At 30.9% G+C, this 19,446-nt stretch overlaps 3 protein-coding genes across 8 annotated transcripts; 2 read left to right on the forward strand and 1 right to left on the reverse strand.

Moving 5' to 3' along the window:
* Positions 1–168: 168 nt before the first annotated feature.
* On the forward strand, positions 169–698 carry LOC108905943 (SNAPIN protein homolog). The gene is made up of 2 exons (XM_018709025.1): positions 169–360; positions 413–698. The coding sequence occupies exons 1-2, from the start codon at positions 209–211 to the stop codon at positions 681–683; spliced, it is 423 nt and encodes a 140-aa protein (XP_018564541.1). The 5' UTR covers positions 169–208; the 3' UTR covers positions 684–698.
* Positions 661–1,434, forward strand: LOC108905942 (hemK methyltransferase family member 2). The gene has a single exon (XM_018709024.1). It carries the CDS (start codon positions 686–688, stop codon positions 1,310–1,312), a length of 627 nt encoding a protein of 208 aa, XP_018564540.1. The 5' UTR covers positions 661–685; the 3' UTR covers positions 1,313–1,434.
* A 1,347-nt stretch (positions 1,435–2,781) lies between these two features.
* On the reverse strand, positions 2,782–8,739 carry LOC108905941 (BSD domain-containing protein 1). Of its 6 annotated transcripts, none has more exons than XM_018709023.1 (9): positions 8,592–8,738; positions 8,443–8,491; positions 8,275–8,391; positions 7,495–7,552; positions 7,311–7,408; positions 7,046–7,257; positions 4,780–4,892; positions 3,221–3,345; positions 2,782–3,166 (listed from the first exon to the last, which is right to left on the reverse strand). In XM_018709023.1, the coding sequence occupies exons 1-9, from the start codon at positions 8,600–8,602 to the stop codon at positions 3,044–3,046; spliced, it is 906 nt and encodes a 301-aa protein (XP_018564539.1). In that variant the 5' UTR covers positions 8,603–8,738; the 3' UTR covers positions 2,782–3,043. The 6 variants fall into 6 exon arrangements, with proteins under 6 accessions (XP_018564539.1, XP_018564538.1, XP_018564537.1 ...); XM_018709022.1 differs by having other exon boundaries at positions 2,786–3,157; positions 3,221–3,357; positions 8,592–8,739; XM_018709021.1 differs by having other exon boundaries at positions 2,786–3,166; positions 3,221–3,357; positions 8,592–8,739.
* Positions 8,740–19,446: the final 10,707 nt, after the last annotated feature.

Consider the following 19,446-nt stretch of genomic DNA (forward strand, 5'->3'; position numbering starts at 1 on the left):
TACACGAGATGAGGCAGGATAAAGAGGGATAATCCCCCTCGATCCCAAATCATTGAGGCCAATTTCTAGCCATAGAATAATGGCGCGGCGAACTCAAAATGAAACGACTACTGTTACTAATTTCACCTGTATTTACTTTGTTACTGCGGCTGTTTTGTGTTCCGTGCAGGTGTACCTGTCTAATTGTTTAATTGTTTCCTGAAAAAGAATGGATTTGGATTCAGAAAGTACAGCAACATCTATAGATGAAAATACGGAAAATTTTTGCGAAAATCCGACCAGGGACACTTTGGCTGAAGGTTTAATGGGCTTAATAAAGCCAACGGTGGACCAACTAGATGAGCGAGTACGTGCCACAAGGTTAGAAATACACTTTTGTTTCTGTTACATATCTGAAACAAAGTTTTTGTAGAATATCTCAACTGGAGCTGAAACAGTGCATCGAGAGTCTAAGTGAAGAACTGAAAAAAATATCAGAGTCTCAACAGACTACCATTGATTTGGATGTTTACGTGAAAAAGCTTATTAATGCAAAACAACGGGTAACGGTCCTCTCGAACATATTGCAAAATGCTCAGGAGAGATTGAATAAAGTTCACATGTCTATCGATAAAGAAGTGGTTAAGAGGAAAGTAATTTTAAACGACATAATTGCAGAACCAACTTCAAGTACATCAAGTTAGAAATGACGTTAGACACACCAAAGTATAATTTAAATAAATATCCAGAAGTCTACGAACCCAGTGAAGATACTTTTTTATTGTTGGATGCACTAGAAGCCGATACTTCGTTTTTATTGAATTTGAAGCCGAAAATTGCTGTTGAAATAGGTTCTGGCAGTGGCGTTATTATCACTGGTTTAGCTTCTCTCCTAAAGAATTCTTGCTTATACTTTTCTACAGATATTAATCCGCAAGCGTGTCTCGCAACACAAAACACTGCCAGATTAAATGGCGCTCCCATAGAATGTATAAACATGGACTTGTTATTGGGCTTTAAAAATCGTATGTTTGACATTATTCTGTTTAATCCCCCATACGTAGTGACAGACTCCGAGGAGTTGTCCGGCAGTGGTTTAAATCGAGCTTGGGCGGGCGGGACAAACGGTCGGGAAATTATAGACAGGTTATCGTGCAATATTTCGGATATGTTGACACCTGAGGGCATCTGCTATTTGTTGTTGCTGAAAGAAAATAATCCACAAGAGGTCGTCAGTGGTATGAAAGGTTTAGGATTTGATAGTGAACTTGTGCTTCAAAGAAAAATACCCGGTGAATTTTTATACGTATATAAATTTTTTAGAAGGAAGTAATCGAATTTGGATAGTGATTATGTAAATCATTGCTTTGGGACTAATTACAAACAAAAATATTTTAACTATTTATATTTTACTGTATAAATATATTTTTTGGCTTATTGTTTTCATTCATAATATTTTATAATGTTTATTATTCTGGTTATAATAAATTTTGATCTTTCATTTATTTTTCTTCATATACTTTACATTACACTGTGAAGTTTAGTGTAGGACCAGCGATTGTATGATAGTACTTTTTGGAAATAGAGATTTTTATATAAACATTTTTCTAAATGAGCTCGCTCTTTAAGGTGTTTCAAAAAAAAATTATGTTGTAGTAGTTTTGTTGTGCAATTTAAAATTATTTTTAATTTTATATAAATTTTATATAAATTCTATATTGAAAATGTGTTGTGTTTGTTTGTTTAATACGCAGAAATAAACAGAATAGTTGCGTGCCTTCTAAAAAAACATTGCCTTCACTGTACTAATTTCCTACAATTCAGTTTCAAAAAGTAGGATAGTACCCCTTTTGTCCATTTAATAGTGCAATTTTAAATGTTCCCAAGATGAAGTACATTTGACTTCAGTGATTATCACAAGTGCACAAAAACAGACCCTCCCAGCTTGCGGTACCGTCTTTAGAAGAGCACTTTAATCTTTTGATTTTGACGAATTTTGTGCAATTAGAAATACATTATTTCAATGAGACATGTGGAACGCTCTCTTGTGTAGATTAACCATCAGGTTCCTAATTTTCATGACGTGCCATCTGTCATCTAATGCTCAGAAACTCTACTTACTACTGTCACCAGTTTCTCATTCTATGGCAAGTTGATTGTGCTTTTAATATATAGATGGCGCTGCATCATAATTTTTCAAACTTTATTGAATTAAACTAAGAAAAAGTTGAGAAAAATCAAATCGTAAATCAGTTTTTATTATTAAAATTTCAAATATTTCTTAACTTTCTTCACATTTCAAATAAATGTTTGATTTCGAGACATGCTACTGGCATAATCGTGAAAATGAAAATTTTCGTATTACTAGAAATTTCGATCAGAGAAGTGGAACGCTCACTTGTGTCGATTGACCAATCAGATACTATAAATGTTCCAAGTTTTTATGGCGCCATCTATCGCTCAGAAACTGCACTGGATTACGGGAGAATTGTTTTGTAGGTAGCCAACTGTATCATTTGATTCAGTGGCGTTAAGTGAGCTCTTAACATATAGATGGCGGTGCATCATATTTTTATAATTTTTAAGACATTTCAAATCCCAAATCAATTTTTATTATTTCAAATTGCATTTTTTCTCCAGCCATTGTTGATTTCTGACTAGCAATGTGCTGTTAATGTGGTTACTTTGCCAAAGTTTTGCGAATTTTTTAGACGTTAATCCACTGGCAGTTCGGGATGCATCGACTATTTTGCCGTCAAACTATACTGAAGACTTGAAATGCGATTTTTTTAAATGAAATAGTAAATTGGTAAAATTTATATTTCTTAAACAAGTGTAAATACAGCTTTTTTATACACAATAAGACTAGGTACAAAAATTTTCCAAAAAAAGAAAAAAAACCATAATTCATAGCGTGATAAACATCTAAATAAAATAAATTAAAAATAGTACGTAAAAATAACAAATATTAAAATTTTATAACTATTTCTCATAAAATAGAATAAAACTAGGGCTAGTAATAGAAAATCGGGTATAACATTACAAATTTTTCCTGAACTCCTAATTATTTGTCAATGTCGCTAATTTTTTCCCATTCCCCGTCAGTACTGCTATTACTACTAGGAGTGTCCAAACTCATAGACGAATCGTCTTTGTTTAACTTAGATCTCTCTTCGTTCTGAAACTTCTGCAATTTATTTGCAATTAACTCTTTTTTAGGCGTTTCCTGTTTAAAGATTACCTTTTCGCCGATAGGTACTTTGTTTGGTTTTGGACTGGATTTTTGGTTTTTCTTTTCATTCTCGTACTGCTCTAATAGCTTTATTTGCTCTTCTTCCGTCAGTTCGATGTCGTTGCCAAAGTCTTCTGGGAAAGGGCCAAAACATTAAAAAAAGATTTCTATGGCCCAAATAGTTTTTGAATATAGTTTGGTTCAATTTTTTTTATCAAACTACACAAACTGTCAAAAAACAATGGTTGTTAATAATTAACAGAAATTTTGCAAGAAAAAAGAATAAAACAACAAAAATTCAAAATATGCAAAACATTTTAGTAGAAAACATTTTGGAAATCACTGATTTCGTTTTTTAAACTTAATTTGTTTAATGAAAACTATTTATTATAACTTTTATATGAAATAGGGAGAAAGAAGTTGTGTGCATGTGGATGGGAAAATTACGAAAACTTGACAGGTTATTAAACAAACATATTGCAGAAACTTACCATTAAGAGGGCGTATACCAAATTTTGACCAAAAAAATTCCTGATATTTCCAGGTTTTCCAGGTAGAAAAAATACTAAAAATTTTTTTTACATATTTCACGTGAATAAATGCTTAACAAACAAAAAAATGCGAAATATTTATATGAAATTTGGTATTCCGGGGTTTTGAAGGACGCCAAATACGCTCGTCTAATTATTTTTTGGATATTTCATAAAGGGCACTAGTTATGCTACATTCCTATTATATTTTAAGTTCAATTTTTTTTAAGATTAGGTTTTTCACCATTCGGACTCCAGTTTCTAATGCATATGTATGTAAAAATTCTTATATTTTGTCGTACAATCATCTCCTGTATTTACGGGAGGTCTTTCTGAAAGACCCTGTATATCGATACCCTCGTTCTATATGACATAAAAAAAAAATTATTCTTCTTTCACGCTAATTAAAATGCACAAGTAATAATAATTAGGTCAAAAAAAAATTTAAATAAATTATACACCGAATTAAATTTAAAAAAATATTTTTAATTACCTTCTTGCTAATTTTTTTAAGTATTTTGTTAAAATTAATTATTAGATTATTTATTTAAAAATAGTAACATTAGGATTGCTTTTTTTTAAAAACAGTGAAATTGTCAAATTTTATAGGATACGTAACATTAGAACGACGGTAACAATATAATTTTTTTTCCAAAAATACATTTCCAGCAGAATTTCCAGCAGTGAAAAAGCATTAACTCAATTTTTATTACTGATAAAAATAATATAAATATAATATAATATAAAAAATATAAAGAAAATTAATGCATCTTAATTTAAAATAACTAAAAAAAGATTCAAAACGGGTATTACAATTTTTTTTATTTAAGAACGTCTTTATTTTGAAGCAGAAGCTTAAATTTTATCAAAATAAATGCATTTTATTAGAATCTAGCTAATAATTTTCATGTTTCATGAAAAATCTAGGAATTTCTTAAAACGAAAACATTCGTAAAAAGGACATCTGTTCATAAATTTGACCAATAAAAATCGAACCACTCTATACGTGTATATGTCTTCTTTTTTTTTAATTCTTACCTTGATCCCACTTAAGGTTTTCTTCCGTTATGACTTTATCTTTTTGTTCCCTCTTCTCTAAAGCCTCCTTCCTAGCAATATCATCTTCCAATAAAGCTTTTTTGAATAAATACCTGGGGAGCATTAAAGTAAATACCACATTCATTTATTAACCTTATTCAAATAAATTCAAATGTTTTCTTAAAAAAAATTTATCAAATGAAGTCTTCATAAAGAATGCTCTTTCAAAATCTAGGTATAAAGTGATACTGTTTGAAGTTATTTGTAGCATACGAGCAGTTTTCGATCTTTTCTTTATTTTTTGGGCCTATTAAAATATTTTAATAATTAGTAAAATAAACGCCAAATGGATCAGTCAAGGGTTATTGTTATGAAAATTGTTTTATCTAACCAAAAAATGTCACACCAAAAGAAAACAGACAAATACAAAATATAAAACACATCACTTAATCGCACACTTTAAAAAGATTGTTATGTTTTGAAAATCCACTGTTTTCATTTTCTGAACTTTTTTTGACTTTTCATTTTACCAAACGGTCACTTATTAACATGAAAAGTCAAAAAAATAAAAAAATCAAAGATGAAAACAGTGGATTTTCGAAACGTAAGAATCTTTTTAAAGGATCAGTCAAGGGTCAAAAGTTATTTTTATGAAAATTGTTTTATCTAACCAAAAAATCTCACACCGAAAAAACAGACAAATACAAAAACACATCACTTAATATCGTGCACTTTAAAAAGATTGTTACGTTTTAAAAATCTACTGTTTTCGTCTTCTGAACTTTTTTTTACTTTTCATTTTACCAAACTGTTAAAGAAATTAACATGAAGTCAAAAAAAAATAAAAAATCAGAAGATGAAAACAGTGGATTTTCGAAACATAAGGATCTTTTTAAAGGATCAGTTAAGGGTTATTTTTATGAAAATTGTTTTATCGAACCAAAAAATCTCACACCAAAAGAAAACAGAAAATATAAAACACAAAAACACATGACTTAATATTATACACTTTAAAAAGATTGTTACGTTTTGAAAATCCACTGTTTTCATCTTCTGAACTTTTCTTGAGTTCATTTTACCAAACGGTTAGTTATTAACATGAAAAATAAAAAAAAAAAAAAATTAGAAGATGAAAACAGTGGATTTTCGAAACGTAAGAATTTTTTTAAAGGCTCAGTCAAGGTTTATTTTTATAAAAATTGTTTTATCAAACCAAAAAATCTCACACCAAAAAAAAAGAGACAAATATAAAATACAAAAATACGTCACTTAATATCGCACACTTTAAAAAGATCGTTACGTTTTGAAAATTCACTGTTTTCGTCTTCTGCACTTTTTTTGAATATTAATTTTACCAAACCGTTGAAGTTATTAACCTGTAGTCAAAAACAAAAAAAATCAGATGAAAACAGTGGATTTTCGAAAAGTTAACGACCTTTTTAATGTGCGCCTTTTGCTTTTTTTCAGTGGGAGATTTTTTGATTAGGTAAAAGCGTTTTTATAAAAATAACCCTTCACTGATCATTTTGATGCATGGGTTCATGTTACTATTTTTTTTTTAAATTTTTTCACAGGTGCCACAGCAAGAATACAAGATGTTTCTTTGAATGATTGCATTATTCAATAAGTTCAATATATCGGATATGTATTTTTGTATTAATTATATTTGCGCATATCATTTTATGTTTTTATTTTGGATAATCATTTATTTCTGGCTGTTTACTATGTATTGTTGGTATAATTTAATGCTACTTGAGACAGAGTAGTAGTTTTCTGCAATATCAACAATTAGGAGCTAGATATCTTTTGCATATTTAAAGAATGTCCCAAAATTCAAGTCAAAAGTAATTTTCATAGAAATCAGGTTTTTATTTCAAAATTGTAAATTTAAATTGTAACATTGAAAACTAGTTCTTCCGCGTAGCACTAAATTTTTAGTAGCCCAGAAATGTCAGCTATCAAAAAAAAATTTAAACTTTTAGAAAAAAAATTCAATTTTGAAAAAAAAATAAAATTTTTCAAAATCACGCTGTCTTTTTTTATTCACTTGCAACACTTTAACGCATAAATGGCGCAAAATTCAAATCTTGCGTGGATTTTGGGACACGAGACAGATTTTATTTCATTCGATGAAATTTTTCAGAATAAATGTTTGAATTTGTGCGAATTTGCTTAAAACCTTTAAAATAGGGTGAAAAAATGCCGACAGCTAACAAGAAAAAATATGTTTTTTAAAAAAGCGTGTATAGCGTCAAAATTAACAAACCTTTTCCAGAACAATTGGTGTTCGACGATATCAGGCACGAGTTTAGCGTACTGACGTTTTAATACTTCCGAGCTATTGACATGCTTGGCTATCCGATCGTCGGACAACTGATCGTCAATTATTTCTAACCAACAATGGAATTGCTTACTTAAATCGGCGTCGGGATCACAGAGGAATGTATTTGGATCTTTCTGTAGGTCATAGATGGCTTTCTGGAACACGTCAATGCATGTTTTATCCGACGTACGGGTGTATATTACTTTACCTGTAATTTTGTTAATTTTACCGTTTCTGAATTCTCCACTATAAATATTTCAGTATCGGAATCGTCTGGACTTGGATTTAATACGTTATTCACTTGTCCTAAAAGCGAAGTCATTTAATTTTAGTTTATGATTTGCAAAACAACATTAAATTTTGATTTATTACCATCTGTACCGTTTACATACCGAGAAAAGAACTAAAACTCCTTTTCATAGAACTAGCGGTGGAATCTGGCGAATCCAGCTGAAAATGATTTTAATCGTAAGAAAATACACCAATGTTTTTTGATGTTTTTTGAATAAGATATTTTTTAAATGGAAAAATATGGCATTTTAAAACAACACTCTGTAACATAGTGTAAAGTGTAATTAATTAAATATTTTAAGGCAATGCAACTGCTGCTGTTATATTAACGAAATATATGCAGCATACTTGGAATTTTTTTTATCTATCAAGCGGTATAACAGTTAATATCTAGCGATTATGATAATTGCTATAAATTCTTTAACACCTATATCTATTACAAAAATGCAGTAATTTATTTTATTAATTTATCTATGGAAAACTTTTGAGATTATAAACTCGCAACATATGGGTTAGTAAATTATCTGCAGACAACCCCTTCTTATTGTAAAAAAAATATTGCCCTTGAAACACACATGAATACTATTAACAAGTGACCTTGGTTTTTATTATGGAAATATTGTTATCAGTTCGGCACGAAGCATTGTTTATTGCAAAATTTATGAGAGCTATTTGATAGTACCACTTTTCTGTAAGATTTTATCCAACTAAAATGTACATTATGCTTATTTAACCAATAAGGCATTATGAATAATGTTTATTAATAATGCTGGCTTTAATAGTATTAATTAAACTAAAAACTCCTACTCAGAAATTAACCCACAGCGTTACAAACCCTTTTGTTTCAATAGAATGAGGAAATCTAATAAATTGCAACTTACTTTTAAAGTTTTTTCGAGGACTGCTCCCGTCGACGAAACAACATTGCTGGCTTCGTTTTTTACAGCAGACCCGAATTCTTCCAAGTCTTTTTTTACGAATTCTAATACTTCAGTGCTCTGCAAAACTTACAAATGATAAATAAGGCCGGAAGTAAATAAACACGTTACCTTATTTTTGGCAGCATTCAACCAAGAACCAAACCAGTTGTTTTCGGATCTGAAAAAATATATAGATTATGAAAAACAAATAAAAAATGGAAATTGCATATGGAATGAATGTATAATGTGAAGCGGTTAAATTAAGAGGAGTTGATTACTTTTCACCCATTTTAATAATTCCTTTTTGTTAAATTACACAAATAATTTAGTGTTGATAGCTTATTTGACAGGTCAAAAATCTTTGTTTTGTTTTTTTAACAATTTCACTGAGACAGCCATGTTGTAATTGAATGGAGGAAAGTTAGCTGCAAGCTGCAGGCTGCAGGTTGCAGTAAATATAAAAGACGACAAAAACAAATAAAAGAGGGCGCTGGCAGTCTCATTATGGACTTCAAGAAGACACTATAATTTTAGATATTCACCGATAGAGGGACATAGTGCTGTGGCTGGCTAATTTTGAGATATTTAAAATTATACTGGCGCTTTTTACATCTAACTTATTAACCGAAAAAGAAACTGTTCTAAGATTATACAGAATGATTCGTAAATGAATGGATACTGGTCACACTGATACAGCAGGCACAGTTAAGTTGTCCGTCTTTTTCAGCTATCAATACAGTTTTCACCATGGAAGCATACAAAAACATGTATAAAACCTGTAAAAATATGTTTAAAAACTGCTTGCGACTATTTATAAAACGGAAATTAACCATTGTAAACAACTAATGTGGACATATTTGTTCTTCAACAGAGTATTGCAATAATTCTAAAAAACAAATAAATGATTATCTTTATATATGAACACCAAAAATTCGAATGTCAGAAAACTGTTATAGATAGGTATCTGTCTTTTTGTATTGCAAGTAAGCGGTAAATTTAAAATTAGTAATAGAACAGCAGTTTTATTTACAAGAGATCTTACAATTAGTTAATCAAAACTAGTTAAGATTAAGTAGGATCTGAGGTAAAAAAACAGTGCTTATAACACAGTAACTCGTTAGGGATTAATAAAATAAACAGCACAAACTTTTTTACAGTAAATGTTAAGTCCTTGAGATTTGATTGAATGAATTGACATTTTTTTAATAAAAATATCATGGATATTTTAAAGTGTAAGATAATATGGAATATTAACAGCAATAACTAATAAAAATACCAACTTATACTTACTTACTACATGGCATATCTTATGTATGAAATGCATTAATTACTTTTTTAAACAAACGCCTGTCGCATTATAAATGTAAATATTTATGGTGTACCTAAAATTGTATTCCACTAGATAAGTGACAGACATATTCAATGGCTTTACAAGATAAACTATCGTGTATGTTTCTAACTATTTAAGTAATATCAGTACTGTTTACAGAGCTAAAAGGTGCATTTACGAGAAAAATTTAAAATGTAAGATTTCAATACTAAGACATACAGGACATTCTTCGAATTTGACGGTTTAAAAATGTATACTCTCTATATATTTTTTTTATTTGTGAAAATATTTGATTTTTGTCTGAAATTTTTTTTGTAATTATATTTCTTCACACAGTTAAATGGATGTTGTCGAATATGTAGGAATGCAACACAAAATAAACATACAACAAGCTATCATAAAGGAGTTGAATTAGAAAAAAATAAATTTTGATGTTTATTTCTCGAAAGAAATATTTTACATATACCTTTTTACATACATGCACATTATTTGAAAGAATATTTTATTCAAATTTGAAAAATTTAAAAATATAGTGTTCCGTTTTAAAAAATATGTCTTGTATTGTAACTGAAAATATGGAACTTATAGAGAAATATCGCGTATACGAAAAAAAGTGAAAAAACTACTTACAAAAATCAAATATGTATTTTTAAATTCAAATTTCGATCAAAGGAAACTCTGATGCAGTTTCTGTAATTCAGCTTTTCTCGAAAACCGAACTCATGACAACTTTTTTCTATTTTTTAGAAAATAAATAAAACCCACCAAAAGCTGTTTGACTCTTACACTGCCGTCCATATGTAGCAGATAAATTCATTATCCAAGGTATTATTTTTTGAAAAAGTCATAATGATATTAAAACGATTTTATTCAGCACGTATTGCACCTGAAATTATTCTAAACTGTTCTAAACAGAAGATCAAAAATGTTACAATACATCGTGCACCTATACAGGGTGTTTCAGAAAGACCTCCTATAAATCCAGGGAGTGACAGTACAACAAAAAATAAGAATTTTTTGTCGTATGAACTATATGTCTATCTCTTCTTGTTCTCGAGATACACAACGACAAATTAAAATTTTTTAAATAGAATTTTTACGAAAATTTCTAAATGGTGCGAAATATTTTTATGAAAATTGGTATTCCGGGGTTTTTAAGTATGCCAAATATGCTGGTCTAATTATTTTTTGTATATTTTATAAAGGGCGCTAGTTATGCTACATTCGTATTACATTTTAAGTTCTATTTTTTTTAAGGTTAGGTTTTTTACCATTCGGGCTCCAATTTCTAATGTACAATTTTATTTTCTAAAAATAATGTACTCTTGTTAAATCTTCCCAATGTGGATGGTTTTCGAGAAAAAATGCTTTTAATTTAACTCTTACAATATTTCGGTGTATAAAATAAGTGACTTTTTTCAAAGTAGGCTTATGTCAAAACTTATTGATCGATGTCTCACAAACAACGTATACATTCTTAGTAATATTTTAAACCCCAATTAACTTTATATCAAAATTTTAGTGACTGTAATTAGTCATTACTAACTACAGTCACTAACAATCACTAAAATTTTGATATAAGGTTAATTGGGGTTTAAAATATTACTAAGAATGTATGCGTTGTTCATGAGACATCCATCAATAAGTTTTGACATAAGTCTACTTCGAGAAAAGTCACTTATTTTATACACCTTAATATTGTAAGAGTTCAATTGAAAGCCTTCTTTCTCGAAAACCGTCCACAATAGGAAGTTCTAACAAGAGTACATTATTTTTAGAAAACACAATTGTACCTACGTTAGAAATTGGAGCCCAAATGGTAAAAAACCTAACCTTCAAAAAATTAGAACTTAAAATGTAATAGGAATGTAGCGCATAACTAGCGCTCTCTATGAAATATCCAAAAAATAATTAGATCAGCGAATTTGGCATCCTTAAAAAACCCGGAATACTAAATTTCATAAAAATATTTTTCACCGTATGGAAATTTTCGTAAGAATTCTATTTAAAAATTTTTATTTTGTCGCTCTGTATCTCGAAAACAAGAGGAGATAGACATATAGTTCATAAAACAAAAAACTCTTATTTTTTGTCGTACTATCAACCCCTGAATTTACGGGAGGTCTTTCTGAAGCACCCTGTATATTCAGGAAACTCAAATAATGGGCGAAAAATGTTTAAATAATAATAATTAAATACAGAATTTTGTTTTAATCACTACTTATATCAATTTTCTCAAAACACCGTTGAAATTAGTTTTATTCCTTTCATTAAATAACCTATAACAAGGAAACATAATAAAAACAACAGCTCGAAACTTGCATTTGTATTCAGCTTTAGGTTCTACATAGAAATGAGTCAGAAACCCTAAATTTTTTTCAGATTTGTTTTAGTCAAAGAAAATTTGCAATGCAATTCTTATTTGCAGCGTTTACTATTTGTGATTAATTCTCGATATCTACACTGATCTATGTATAAGGTAAAAGCAAATCATTTATAGGGGAGTTGTCTCATTATATTTCAAAATTAAGTGTTAGTTGTATTTGACAGTTTTTTGTTGTATTGCTTTTTATTCGTCGTTCTCAGTTGTTAAGTGTTGTATTTTCATATAGTTATTGTTATTCAGTAAACTCCAAATAGTTTAGCTAATTATATGTTTACCCATAGGTACCCACTAAACAAGAAACTTTAAATTACATTTACACTCCTATGTATCTCGCTTAATACACGATGCACCTCAAAAATCTTTATATGTTTTTTGTTGCATTTTTTTTGCCTAGATGCTCGTATAAACAAATTTGAGATCCATGACCAACTTTATGAGAAATCATAAAAAAAACCGAAAAAGTACCCAAACTTTAGGGACGTCTAACTTATTTATTCTAAGAGATAGAGAAAACTTATTTTAATAAAGTTTCATGGCAAAATTGATATCTTTCACCTGGTGTAAACAAATTTTTGAAGTATCGTGTGTAATTTGCTGACGGACACGATTCAGGTATACTTTCGGTGTAATAAAAATCGTGGTAGAGAAGTCTGCTTTGACAGAGAACTATTTCCTCACAGAGAAGTTCCAGAACCACGTAGATTTGTAAGACTTGAAGAAAATTTGAGAAACTATGGTGCTTTTAAGAAACCAAAGCGAGAAGAACGTCAATTTAATGAAAATATCGAGTTCAATGTTCTTCTTAACGTTAAATAAAACCCAGGAAATTTGTAATAATATTAGAGCATCAAAAAGTTAGAAGTAGTAGTAGTAGTAAGTAGTAAAGTTAGTAGTTAGAAGTTAGAGTATGCAAGCATCATATGGAATCCTATTTATATTCATTATATTTCATTCTCTAATTACTGAAAGAATTCAAAAGTCATTCTTGAATTTTTTAAGTTTTAAAATAAACGGAATATATCCCCCGAGAGGATGCAATTATCCAGAATTGTTGCTCACATTTAATTTCGTTTCCTTGGAGAAACGTAGGAATCCAGCCTCTGTTTTATTCTTGTACAAACTTTTACAGAGTAAAATTGACTGCCCTGAGTAAATATTTTAGTTCCTAGGATTTCCTCAAGATATCATGACACTTTTTTTGCAAAAGAGCTAAAACGAATTTATTATTAAAGGCGCCAATTAATGTGATGTGTAGCAATGCCAATAGGGTCTCTGATATGTGTGATATATTCTGTTGTAGTATTTCTCAATTGAAAGCTGTATGTCTTACGATTTTATAAGGTAGTTCTTATACATGTACATATTATTTAATTGAATTTTATAAAATTTTAAGTCTTACTTAATGTTTAATGATTTTTGTTTTATTTTTTTGGCTGTTTTTATTATTATGTATCTGCATTTTATCTGTACTTAGTGTTTACTGATTTTTTCTATTGTTTTTATTATTTTGTATTTAAAAATAATGTTTTATCTGTACAAATTATCACTAGACATTTTATTTTGTTACAATTGCTCTGTAAATGGATAACTCTGTTGGGCAATAAATGCTATTATTATTAAAAAAGAACTGTACATGAAGTATAAAAAAAGCACAAATTCAAGCCATACATTCCTCAAAAAGTACAGGCAATGGAGGGCGGCTACAATTTGTTTCTTTAGCTGTTTTGTGTTTGTTTTTCCTTTAATGTGTTTTGTGTTTAATTAATGTTATTTCGTGTTAAACTTTGTACAATGGTAATAATTTTTCTCTTAATTGATATGCATTGTATCTATTGTTTCTTTTCTGTTAACTACAAAATTCTATTTTGAGTTTTATTTGCTTTGCTGTATTATTTTTTGTTTTCCATGGCACAGATGATTAGTTAAAGTACATTTATCATGAATTAGTGGCCGGGCGCCGAATGCGGTATCGACTAATATTTTGTCGTCTTTCCTGTAATAAATGCTTGACAAAAGTAAAGTTCATATACATCGTTGGATTCACAAAATAAATCTGCACAATAATAAATAACAAAAAAAACTATTTTGCCATTTGAAAAAAAAGTTAACTATCGCTTTTCAAAAAAAAAATAATAAAAAAATAGTAAATGAGCTCTAACAGGCTCATTTTATAGTGTATTTAGAGCCATTTCATTTATATTTTTGTTTTTTAAAATCCGACTATAAATAATGGAGGTGTAGAGGTCTTTTAATATGTCATGAGCCGCGAAATGCGCGAAAGGCGTGGCGTATCCCCATAATTCTTCTATTAAGCACGTTGTGAAAACATTGACTCAGAACTAGACCATGTGCATCATTACATGTAGACATAAACTAAGGCGCTTGGGCATCAATAAAGTCAACTGGCGAACGTTCGTTATATATATTTTTATTGTTTAAATTAAAATAATAAAGAATAGGGCATTTTATTATGATATTTGTAATCGGATCAAAGGCTTGTTTACGCTAGAGCTCGAGAGAGACTGTGAATAATAGGTGTAATGTTTTTAGGACGTAGAATAATTTAGGCGACGGTCGGAATTATGTTTCTACGCATATGAAGGTCAAAGCTCTTAAGATTTTAAAACATCTCTAACATGGTATTTCTCAGGTACAACAACAACAACAGTAACAACAACACCAACGGCAGCAGCAGCAGCCACATTTCAAATTTGGCGCTGTAAAACTGTATATTTCCTGTCACGTCTGCGCGTAGACGGAACGGTTTGTCATTGTTCATTGTAAACGAATCACTAATATTGGTGACGCCAAGACTGAGGTATTTTTAGTTGACAGTACCAGTCCTGCAATGTTGGTCGGCTCCATAGAACCAACCAACGGTGTGTATCTCGGAAGGCAACAGATTTAAGCGCGCATATCTTTGGGCCGCATCCGGCTGCTGGTGGGCCCCGCTACGCCGGGCGGCAGGAACGAGCGGGTTGACTGCGGACAGCGCGGTTTGAGATAGTGGTGCCCGCACGTGACAGGCATAAGTTAGAGGGGCGGCCGCGGTATTCCGCAGCGCTGCTTGTCACCCGACGCTTTGTGGAGCCGCGAGATGACTGCGGAATGACCGGCAGACCGGCCACCGCCGATAACGCCGATGCGGCCCTATTTACCAAGGCCCGGGTAATTAGGGCATAGTTATTTCGACCGTTCGTTGCCCGCGAATATACTCTATTCTTTTATTTATGACGCACTTCGGCATGAATACTGTCCCGTTTTTAAACGTAACGGGTATAAGAGTATAAGGCGAATCCAACTACACCAACTGTCAATTATGATGAATACAATCATAAATGGGTCCACTTAGCATATATATTGAGATGAAATCAGATTAACGAGTGAAAAGTAAAATTGAAATTAAATATTTATTTAAAAGACAAAGCGGTAAAGGCAATGGTTGAAATGATTATTACAAAATTTATTATTGAGTTGATTATCATGTTAGTCAATTGGAGCATATGCCAAGATGTTATAAGAAAAATATAGTTGAAATTAATTAAAATGCAGAATTGGTAGATAGCAAACAAAAGTTAAAATGCCAGAATTTGATTAAATAGTTAAAAAATAAGGTAGAATAAGAGTTAATAAAAGATATTAAAATCCAAAGACAATTTGTAGATTAATTAAAAGGATATGTCAGAAAAATGTCAAATTTAAAGTGGGATCCACAAGGAATTCAGTAGTCACTAGAAAGGTCAAATAATATTATAAAATAAGAAATATTTTGAAGTATAAGGCAAAATTGATTGTAAAGAAAGTAGAATAGGGTGTATAAGTGCAAAGGAGAAAGTGAAGTGAATTACAAAAGGAAAATGGCACGTTAAAAGATATGTGGAAAGGCCTTTAGAAGGAAAAGAAAAATCAAGATAGTAAAAAAGAAAATAGATTATTATTGATTAGTTACAGAAATATTTTGAAAAACGACAGTTGTTGAAGAAAGAAAAGAAAACCTATAGAAATATAAGCAGTTAATAAGCGAGAGAGTGTAAAAAGATTCAAGTGGGAGAAATCAAGAATTTAAAAGTACCAAGTGGTAAAATAAGTGACCCAAGAAATACGAGACAAGCGGAGCACCAACAAACAAGGTCCTGGAAGACAGAAAGAACGCGTAATAGCAGTAGCAGGTTCCAGAGGCCAGTAAGAAAACGGAATATCAGTAGCAGGATCCAGGAGAGCAGTAAGAAAACCGCATAGCAGTAGCAGGGACTAGGAGACCAGTAAGAAAGCAGCATAGTCGACAGGTTCCTGAAAGGAAGCGAGATAGGATAGACAAGAATTAAGGAAAACAATCAATCAGAGTAAACGAGAGAAATCAGTCGACAAGTCATTATCGATAATACGTAGAAAAGGTACCTTTATAATAAAAGTAAAATTCGTATACGAAATAGATTGATACAGATTTTCAAAAGTAAGAAGTTAGTATATAAAAAGTTTAGCAAGTCACTAATTTCATATTAAACAAATTTATTTAACTATATCAGACATAATCAAAATTGGCCAATCTTTGTAAAATTAAATATTAATCTTAGAAAAAAATAACCAGTTGTTAAACAAGAAGTTATAAGATAAAATGTCAATGTTTTATTGTATGCAACCAGTCATACATGAAATTTAATTATAACGGTCGTATCGATATAACATCTTGTTTAAGGTTTTGTAAATAGTGTGAAATACTTCAAAATATTGACTATTGTGTTTAACAGTTCTTATATGACAAATTTTGACATATAGATAACAAAACAATAATAAATTCATTTATTAAAAAACCTTTTGTATTTATAGCTGTGATTGTGTGTGGTTTCTTGCTAAAGCATATAGTGAATAGAACCGACTACTGAGAGGAGTCTAGAGCTAGGTATACAACCACCAATACACCAAAACCAAATTGATATCACAACAATACAATTTTTTTGGCGCTAACATAAACACTCGTACACACACATTATCATAACAATATACTTTTAAAATTACCGTAAATAGCTGAAAAATTAGAATTTTTTCCCAAATTCTTCTTACAAATAATTAATGAAAACGAAGCGCGAGAATACGTACGGAAACCATGGTTTGACGTCATACCACTCGTTGGAGGCCCACCTACCTACTTGGCAGGGTCTCACATACATCATATCGTCCGTTTTTCTTCTCTTTACCCCATGTGACTTAAAGGCGCAACTCAGTTTTGACATTTTTATTAGACACATCTGTCTGTATGTGATAAAGAGGGTAGCCGTGACAGCACAAAAAATAAACAAATTTAAATTAACAAACCTAATTAAAAAAGGAACACCATTACAAATTTTTATAACGAAAATATTGGTTTTTCTTGACGTTAATTATAATTGTAGACGATGGTGTAATTAGGGAAAATCGCCAAAATGTAAATTGTTCAGGAAAGGAAAAATATATATTTTTTAAGTACAATCTTTTGTTATATCATTTGACTAAGTATACTTATGTTAAAGTGTTAAGTGTCATTGTTTTTAACAATTTTGATTGTATCCAAATTGTTTCTCGATTGTTTCTCAATTGTTATTCGATTGCTTCTTGACTGTGTTTTGAGTATTTCCTCATCGTTTCCAAATTGTTACCGAATTATTTTCTAATTGTTTCAGGATTGTATCTAGATTATATTGTTCTTTGATTGTTTCTTTATTATTTGCGGATGGATGGTCTTTCAATTGTTTCGAGATTGTATCCCGCTTATTTCTTTATTGTTTTTGGATTGTACCCCGATTGTTTCTTTATTGTTTCCTCATTGTTTCCCGATTTTTTCCTGATTGTTTCAGCATTGTATCTAGATTGTTTCTTGATTATTTGCGGATCGTCTTTCGATTGTTTCTTGATTATTTCTTGATTGTATCCTGATCCTGTTTCCCGCTTATTTCCTTATTGTTTCTCGATTGTACCCCGATTATTTTTAGATTGCTTCTTGATTGTTTCTTGATCGTTTCCGGATTGTTTTTCGATTGTCACATTATTTCTCGATTATTTCTTGATTGTTTCCTGATTCGATCCTAATTATTGTTTCAGCATTGTATCTAGGTTGTTCTTTGATTATTTGCCGATACTCTTTCGATTGTTCCTTGATTATTTCTTGATTGTTTCCCGCTTGTTTCCTTATCGTTTCTGGATTGAATCTCGAATGCAAAAAAGTTATTTTTGACTTTGGTACTCAATTACTCGGGAAATAATGATCGTAAAGAAGAAAATCCACGTAGGGTTTTAAAACCTGCAAAGTAGTATACAAATGTTGATTGAAAAAAAGGTAAAAATTGCATAATTAGAAATATTTGATTAACTTGGCATAACTTTGCAAATAATGGATAAACTAATGATATTCACTCATGGGCGTAGCTAGGGGGGAGGGGAGCAGGGGGGTGTGCACGGTTCACCCCTGAAAGCCCGGTGCCCACCCCAGAAAAAAAAAACGATCCAATAAGATCTTTCTCATATCAGTAAGTCGCTGACTGCGCTTCCTTTTTTTAGAATCAGACGAAAAAGTGCTTAGGTTTTGAAAAATTATATCGATAAGTCGTTGATTGTTGTTTTATTAAGACGATGTTTCGCTTTGTATTAGCTATCTCCTGTCCAAATTTGGTTAGTGGAACTCGGTTTGGAAAATACAATACCTGTACATATTCAGCGTGGTAAAAAAGTTCTGCATAAAATTCATATTTTCGTTAAACATTTTCTTTTTCGAAAAACGGTGAGACCCGTCGATTTTTATTTGATCCAGGGCACCTTGTTATGTGGAAAATTTTTTTTTCGATAATCCACTTACGGCAGCGATGACATAATTTTTTTTTAAATGACAACGCATATTTTTTTCGTTCGAAATTGATGACAGTGATAATTATCTAAACAACGGTGTGAAAATTTCGATGTCTTACATAACAATTTTTTTTAGAAAAATGCACCTTAAGTTCTTATAAGTGATAATTGTCTACTTACACTATTAATGGCTCCGAAAAGGACAAAGTTGACAAAATTACATTTCAAACGAGTAAAATTACACTAATGTTTGTGTAAGTCTAGCGAAATTGTTCGAATTGCCCACCCTGTACCATTTGGCATTGTCCTAAGCGTGTGTAAACGCCGTCTACACTTCGTTCAAGCATTCCCGGGTCGATTTGATTTATTTCAAAACGAATACGGTTTTTAAGTTCTTCCAAATCACCTGGTCTGTTTGTGTACACACGCGATTTCAAATAGCCCCACAAAAAAAGTCTAGAGGTGTTAAATCAGGCGAACGCGGAGGCCACTCGATTGTTCCGCGTCGCCCGATCCACCGGCCAGTAAACGTGTTATTCAAGTACTCCCGTACTTGCACTCCATAATGGGGCGGTGCACAATCCTGCTGAAACCAAATTCT

The sequence above is a fragment of the Anoplophora glabripennis genome, unplaced genomic scaffold (assembly GCF_000390285.2).
Source record: "Anoplophora glabripennis isolate ALB-LARVAE unplaced genomic scaffold, Agla_2.0 scaffold265, whole genome shotgun sequence".
NCBI classification, from domain to species: domain Eukaryota; kingdom Metazoa; phylum Arthropoda; class Insecta; order Coleoptera; family Cerambycidae; genus Anoplophora; species Anoplophora glabripennis.